Here is a 7,430-nt window from a genome sequence, read left to right as displayed (position 1 = left end):
TATGTCTTTATGTTATTTATGTCTTTGTGTTATTTATGTCATTATGTTATTTATGTCTTTGTGTTATTTATGTCTTTGTTATTTATGTCTTTGTGTTATTTATGTCTTTATGTTATTTATGTCTTTGTGTTATTTATGTCATTATGTTATTTATGTCTTTGTGTTATTTATGTCTTTGTGTTATTTATGTCTTTATGTTATTTATGTCTTTGTGTTATTTATGTCATTATGTTATTTATGTCTTTGTGTTATTTATGTCTTTGTGTTATTTATGTCTTTATGTTATTTATGTCTATGTTATTTATGTTATTTATGTCTTTATGTTATTTATGTCTTTATGTTATTTATGTCTTTATGTTATTTATGTATGTTATTTATGTCTTTATGTTATTTATGTCTGTTATTTATGTCTTTATGTTATTTGTGTCTTTATGTTATTTATGTCTGTGTTATTTTTGTCTGTGTTATTTATGTCTTTATGTTATTTATGTCTATGTTATTTATGTCTGTGTTATTTATGTTATTTATGTCTATGTTATTTATGTCTTTCTGTTATTTATGTCTTTATGTTATTTATGTTTATGTTATTTATGTCTGTATGTTATGTATGTTATTTATGTCTTTATGTTTTTTATGTATATGTTATTTATGTTATTTTTGTCTTTATGTTATTTATGTCTATGTTATTTATGTCTTTATATTATTTATGTCTATGTTATTTATGTCTTTATGTTATTTATGTCTTTATGTTATTTATGTCTATGTTATTTATGTCTTTATGTTATTTGTGTTATTTTGGTCTTTATGTCATTTATGTCTTTGTTATTTATGTTATTTTTGTCTTTATGTTATTTATGTCTTTGTTATTTATGTTATTTTTGTCTTTATGTCTTTGTTATTTATGTCTATGTCTATGTTATTTATTATATTTTTGTCTTTGTCTTTGTTATTTATGTCTTTATGTCATTTATGTCTTTATGTTATGTCTTTATGTTATTTATGTCTTTATGTTATTTATTTATTTCCCTCCTCTATGTGCAGTCGCACCTGTTTGTGCTGCAGCTGGTCCACAGGCCTTCAGTCCGCTCCGTCCTGCAAGGGCTCCTGAAGAAGAGACTCCTGCCTGCAGAACACTGCATCACCAAGAGTATGCTACTGTTACTGCACAACTATACTGCAATAGTCTATACCGTGTCTTACTATAACTCTGACTCCTGCCTGCAGAACACTGCATCACCAAGAGTATGCTACTGTTACTGCACAACTATACTGCAATAGTCTATACCGTGTCTTACTATAACTCTGACTCCTGCCTGCAGAACACTGCATCACCAAGAGCATGTTACCACTATCATGTTGTACTATACTACTACTATACTAATATAGCCTTCACCCCATCTTACTACCTTTACATTAATATGCCTAACTCTAATCTAACTTTAATCTGTCTCTCCCTCCAGTTAAGAGGAACTTCAGCAGCGTTGTGGCCTCGTCGGGTAACACCAGTCTAAATGGGGAGGATGGAATTGAGCAGACCGCCATCAAAGTCTCCCTCAAATGCCCAATCACTTTCAGGCGCATCCAGCTGCCCGCCAGGGGGCATGACTGCAAACACGTACAGGTAGGACAGGAGAAAGGGGTATGTTTTCACACGGTAGATGGCTGGATAGGGCCACGAGTTTTCCCTGACTATGTGCCTAGACCAGGAAAAACTCTAGGACCTTATAGCACAGGTGGTTCGGTGAACTACGCTAATGTGATGAGTAACCTTTGTCTTCCACAGTGTTTTGATCTGGAGTCGTATCTGCAGCTGAACTGTGAGAGGGGGATGTGGAGGTGTCCTGTATGCAAGTATGTGATGACCATTTCCAAACTATGTTTTGTCAATAAAGTTATGTCTCCTTTTTGGATGAGTTAAAATTATGCCTGTTTCTCTCTCTTTTTCTCTCTTCACAGTAAAACTGCCTTGTTAGAGGGTCTAGAGGTGGACCAGTACATGTGGGGAATCCTCAACGCCATCCAGAAGTATGTGCTTAAATGTTATTTTCCACTATTCCCAATATTATTATTACCACAGTGTCTTCGTAATACTGGACTTTTCCACTTCCTCCATCCTTTGTAATATGGGACTGTATAAAAAGGTCCCCTTTCTCTTCCCGTAGTTCGGAGTTTGAGGAGGTGAACATTGACCCATCGTGTAGCTGGCGCCCGGTGCCCATCAAATCTGACCTCCATATTAAAGAAGACCCTGATGGACCACTGGCCAAACGCTTCAAGACCATGAGCCCCTCCCAGATGACCATGCCCAATGTCATGGAGATGATCGCCCAGCTGGGCCCTGGCCCCTCCCATTACCCATCAGGCCCTGCTCAGCACGGGGGCGTCGGCGCCGGGGGCAACCCAGGGGAGTACGGTGGCCCGAGAGGCCCAGGTAAGACCAATTTCAGAATTCAGATATTACACATTTTGAACATGTTAAATGTTGTTTATTTCGCAGACACTCTTATCCAGAGCAACTACAGTCATAACAACCTTAAGAGTCCCCTCCCCTTATTTATGTTTTTCTGTGCTGCTAGGCAACACTTACCACGGTCACGGGAACTTTGACTTCGCCCACGGTAACCCCTCGGGCGGGGGAGGTGGTGGAGGTGGACCGAGAGGAGGAGGATCCCCCATGAGTGACTTTATCCACACCCCTCAGCTGTCCCACCCCCCAGACTTCCCTGGGGGTCTTCTATCCCAGGACAAGCCCCTCAGCCACGGCATCAACGGCCCTGTAAGTCCCCTACACCTCCACTACCAACCACCAGGGGCACTCATACCAGAGTTGCTGAAGATCCTCATAGAAAAGTAGTACACCCACACCCAAACATTTCCCAGGTGGAGGGTACAACAAATGTCATATGAAAGGAATAGGAATACTTGTTGTATATCATCTCAAAGACCTTGTAGTTCATAAAAAGCACTGATCAGAGCTTTCTTTAAACACATTCTACTTCCTCTCCCTCCCTCTCTCTCTCTCTCTCTCTCTCTCTCTCTCTCTCTCTCTCTCTCTCTCTCTCTCTCTCTCTCTCTCTCTCTCTTTCTCTCTCTTTCTCTCTCTCTTTCTCTCTCTCTCTCTCTCCCTGCGTCTCTCTTTCTCTTTCTCTCCCTCCGTCTCTCTCTCTCTCTCCCTCCATCCCTCTCGCCCTCCTTAGATGTCTCATCCTTCCAGCACTGATCAGTCCCATAATTCCATGCAACAGCAGAGCTTGCACGCGCCTCCTCACCCCAACAACCAGTTGATACATCACGGTGGCAGCCAATCAGGGCAGTCGTTACATCACAGCGGCCAATCGTTGCTGCCACCTCGCCAGCAGGCCCCGCCTCCCCAGCTGCAGCAAGGCCAGAACAGCCACCAGCACAGCGATCTGAACTTTAACCCCTCCTCGGGCATCGAAGGTCAAATCAGTGGTGACATGCCCGAGCCCTCCCTAGATGTAAGTGTGACATCATTGTGACATCGTGCTTAGGATGCATGCGCAAACAGGTGCAAACGTCATCTAGCTAGCATTAGCATCGTCTGCTAAAGCTTCTCTCATTACCTAGCTTTGGTTTGATGGAGCATGTCAGCTGCTATGCTAATAGCTTTAGTTGTTTAAAAAGACTCTTGGATAGAAATGAGAAGTCTATTGACAATATGTATCCTAATTCTTGTCTCTCTTCCCTTATCACTCTCACTCCCCCATCTTCCCTCTCTCTGGCTCTTCCTCCTTCCCTGCCTCATCCACCTCTCTCTCTCTCCCTCTCTTTCTCTGTCTCTCTCTCTACAGCTGCTTCCAGAGCTGGCCAACCCAGACGAGCTCCTGTCCTATCTGGACCCCCCGGACCTCCCCTCCAACAGCAACGATGACCTGCTCTCCCTCTTCGAGAACAATTAACCTTTCGCCTCCCTCACCCCTCGAGCCAAACCCAAATCTTCTCCACAGACACACACACACCACAGGCTGTGTGTCCAACCAGCTGGACTCTCCATAGAGTCCATAGACACACCGTCATCCTCATATGGACTGGTAGTGGGGGCACTTCCCGAGTGGACTTACCCAATGTGTAGTGCACTTCAGACCCAGGGTTCAAAGTTCAAACCCCCAGTCAGGTCACACCTCCTACACACCCGGGTTCACACCCCGTCGGACACACACACACACACAATGTTTTGTCAATTGTGGCATAGACGTGTAGGTGGCATGAGGTCATCTGTCAGAACATGAGATGAGGATGACAGTCTGGATGTCAGGGAGTGGACACTGTGTGTGAAAGAGACAGTAAACAGGAAATGCACTCAAGTCCTCACTTCCTCACACACACTCTTCCTCATGTAAAGAATCGCGGAGCTGCGGAGCTCCTCTGGCCGACAACAACACGTCGACAGCCAATGTCGGCTGTCTAGTCCTTAAGTGATATTATATCGAAAGAAAACTGTGCAGCTATTAATCACGTTCTATGCGTATGACTTCACAGGCCGAACTCTCTGTGTGGGCTTTTAGGAAAAAGTGTTGTAGCATTGTTTTATCATTCTTATTTCCCCCATTATACAAAAAGAAAAGAAATAAAACATACAAGAATAGGAAAGAAAAGTCATCTTTTTGTCCTGGCCAGTGTTTCTATCAATCCTATTTTGATGTGTGTTCTTCCAAGCCCTGATCCCCTGAGACCACGACCTTTAACCCCTGACCTTTGACCTAAATAAAGTGTGTTCTTATAACCTGTGACCCTTAGCTCACAGTGTGTGTTTCCATCGTGACATCAGTCAGTCAGCACTGGGTCCGTTCCATCCATTCTACTGAAGCACAACAGACAGAGCCCCACACCACATCACAGGCAGAGCACTGAGAGGAGAGACCAAGGCCTGTGGGGGAGGATAGCTAGCCCAACCCAGTTGATCGAAGAATCAGCACTGTTAACTATTCTGTCTGCCCATCGCCCCGTCCAATGTTGTTAAAGTTTCTCTTCCCTGATATTGCAGTACAATGCCATGTCGGGCTGTGGGCTGTACAAAAATGAATTTTACCAATACATTTGTTTTGGGTTAGAATGATATAGAATTGTGTGCGTGTGGGAGAGAGAGAGAGAGAGAGTGTGTGCGTGTGCGTGTGTGTGCGTGTGCAAGAGAAAGAGTGAGGATGAGATTGATAGAAAAAGAGAAAAGAGAAGAGTCCCTGTTTAGTCTATAATAGACAGAAACATCTAGTGTTGCAAAAGATATTCGGCCCTTGTAATAGAGCCAGAATTAAAGTTAGCCTGTTTCTCCCTCTTTAAGGTGAGTCTTCCTCTGTTCTACAGGCCTGCAATTGCTCCTGTAACTATACTGTACGGTTTGGCTCTACCATGTGTTAAGAAGTGCATGTGTGCCAATGGCCTCTGTTCTAAATTAGAGGGAAAGAATATTGTCTTTTTTATTTTATAGTCATTGCATTTTTTTTATCATGATTTTATTTGACATTTTCTTGCAAAGGAATGATTTTGGTTAATGGTAATGTATTGTCCAACTTTTTTATTTTCATGTTTGTTCCACTTTGACTGTTCATTGTAAAATTGCCATGAAACATCACCAAAGTTATCCCACAGTTTGTAGGAGTTGGCCTGGACATTACTATAATGTAAGAATGATGCCCTTCTATGCTTTAAGCATACTCCTAGGGAACCCATCAAAAATTATTCTGAATAAATGTGTGGTTGCACTGCATTTTCTGTGTCTTGTTACTGTTAAACTGTATTTTGTCATCTTAAAAAACAAAAAAAAAGGAAAAGCACACATGATCCCACAATGGTTTATAAAGACAATAATTTAAAATGGTTGTCATCCTGACAATGTATGCTTTAAATATATTTGCTAATGTATTGAGGGAAAAGTGACTTTACCCCCAGTCTTTTTTTGTTTTAAGTCAAAAGTCTAATACCCTCTGGAATTGAATGTGAGTTCTTTGACATTTTTGTGCTACCCTCTTTTGTACAACACAAGATCATCATGTGTATTATTCTATCCTCGTAGCGTTTTTGATATTGTTCTCCTATTTTAAGTTATTACTTTGTTTATCTATTAAGTGACTTTGTGAGAATAATCATAATTTGGTTTACATCAGATTATGTAGCCTACTAAATGAAATTGAATATTTCTAGATCAATCCGTGGATATTGTTAGGACTTAGGAATGATCCCCAATGCTGGTTGAATCACCTGAACACAACTGATCCTTTGGTCTGTCTATTTGTTGAAGACAATGCACTGCCACAGCGAGGTATTTTGACTCCCCTGCCCCGTCTGTCTGTAGATCTGTGTAGACATGATGCTGAAGTCTGGTCTATCAACGTTACTCTCTATACGCCACATAGAGGTTTGAGTCTTGTCCGAGGTTCAGGCTCCACACACAACTGTAGCTGGACAGTCAATGGACACAAGTGGAGTGTGTTAGAGGATGCAATGTATTTTCATGGAAAGGAAATGGGAGATGTTGTGATCCCCCCGACCCTCTCTACTCGGTCACTTAAATGCAAGAGAAGAGAAAGAAACGGGTCTGGAGGGTCTAAGGAATGCATGTACATTATGTAAATTACAAATAGAGACTCATTAACTTACAGAAATGTAGACATTTTCCCCACGCAGGGGACAATGATACGCATTGTGTATTTAGAATTTGTAAAGTTTGCATCCTCCTGTCAGAAGAGACTGTTGAATTGTGGGAAAAGGAGTCCGTGTTTGAGATAGTCTGTACAGTCCTCTCTCTCCGACCACATTTGTTCATTTATGTAAGATACTTTATTATCTACTTCTCAAACACGGCCATTGGAAAAGGAAAAAAAATACACATCTGTTTCTTTTTGTGTAAAATTCAACTTCTGTGTATTTCTCTATTACCTGTGTACTTTATAAAGGTGCTACAACAACAAAATAATAAAGATAATTTTGAGGTACCAATCGGGATTTGTGGGAACCATGAGTGGTTACTAAAAATTGTTGATACAAAATTTACAGTTTGTACAATTTTGTCAAATTTACAGTTTTTACACGATTAGGCAAAAAATATTACTTCCGAGGTACAATCTGAAGTGATTGACACACCAGGTGGCAGTTGTCTTTTTTGTTTTGTACATTCTGTGTACAGTCATTTCATATACTAAACTGGTCAGAAAAAAAGAATTGTGATTTTTAGTCTTGCAAAACTGTATGTAGTTAGATGACGTGACATCCTAATATTTATCTAATAAATATGTATTCAAATGAAACTCATGCATCATGGTCTTGGTTTTCCAATAGCCTACATCTTCTATCCTCTATGTAACTTTAATGACAGTAAACGTATCGTCATCCACCAGACGCAATCACAGTGGAGAATGCTAGATCTATGAAGACCAACTGGCAGTCAAGTCAGTTTAAGAGCTTTCATAACAATA

At 40.9% G+C, this 7,430-nt stretch overlaps 1 protein-coding gene across 2 annotated transcripts in view; it reads left to right on the top strand.

The window, feature by feature from the left end:
* The window catches only part of LOC120046617 (zinc finger MIZ domain-containing protein 1-like), a 211,956-nt gene extending 204,699 nt beyond the window's left edge, over positions 1-7,257 (top strand). For both annotated transcript variants that reach the window (XM_038992000.1, XM_038991999.1), the window contains exons 18-25: positions 1,042-1,147; positions 1,461-1,621; positions 1,784-1,851; positions 1,957-2,025; positions 2,163-2,431; positions 2,577-2,776; positions 3,198-3,479; positions 3,813-7,257. In XM_038992000.1, the coding sequence (XP_038847928.1) occupies positions 1,042-1,147; positions 1,461-1,621; positions 1,784-1,851; positions 1,957-2,025; positions 2,163-2,431; positions 2,577-2,776; positions 3,198-3,479; positions 3,813-3,920 (1,263 nt within the window). In that variant the 3' untranslated portion in view covers positions 3,921-7,257. The remainder of the gene's footprint in view (positions 1-1,041; positions 1,148-1,460; positions 1,622-1,783; positions 1,852-1,956; positions 2,026-2,162; positions 2,432-2,576; positions 2,777-3,197; positions 3,480-3,812) is intronic.
* Positions 7,258-7,430: the final 173 nt, after the last annotated feature.

This window comes from Salvelinus namaycush, chromosome 4 (assembly GCF_016432855.1).
Source record: "Salvelinus namaycush isolate Seneca chromosome 4, SaNama_1.0, whole genome shotgun sequence".
Lineage (NCBI taxonomy): Eukaryota > Metazoa > Chordata > Actinopteri > Salmoniformes > Salmonidae > Salvelinus > Salvelinus namaycush.
Note: the sequence above shows the minus strand (reverse complement) of the source record. Positions and strands in the feature narration are given on the sequence as shown.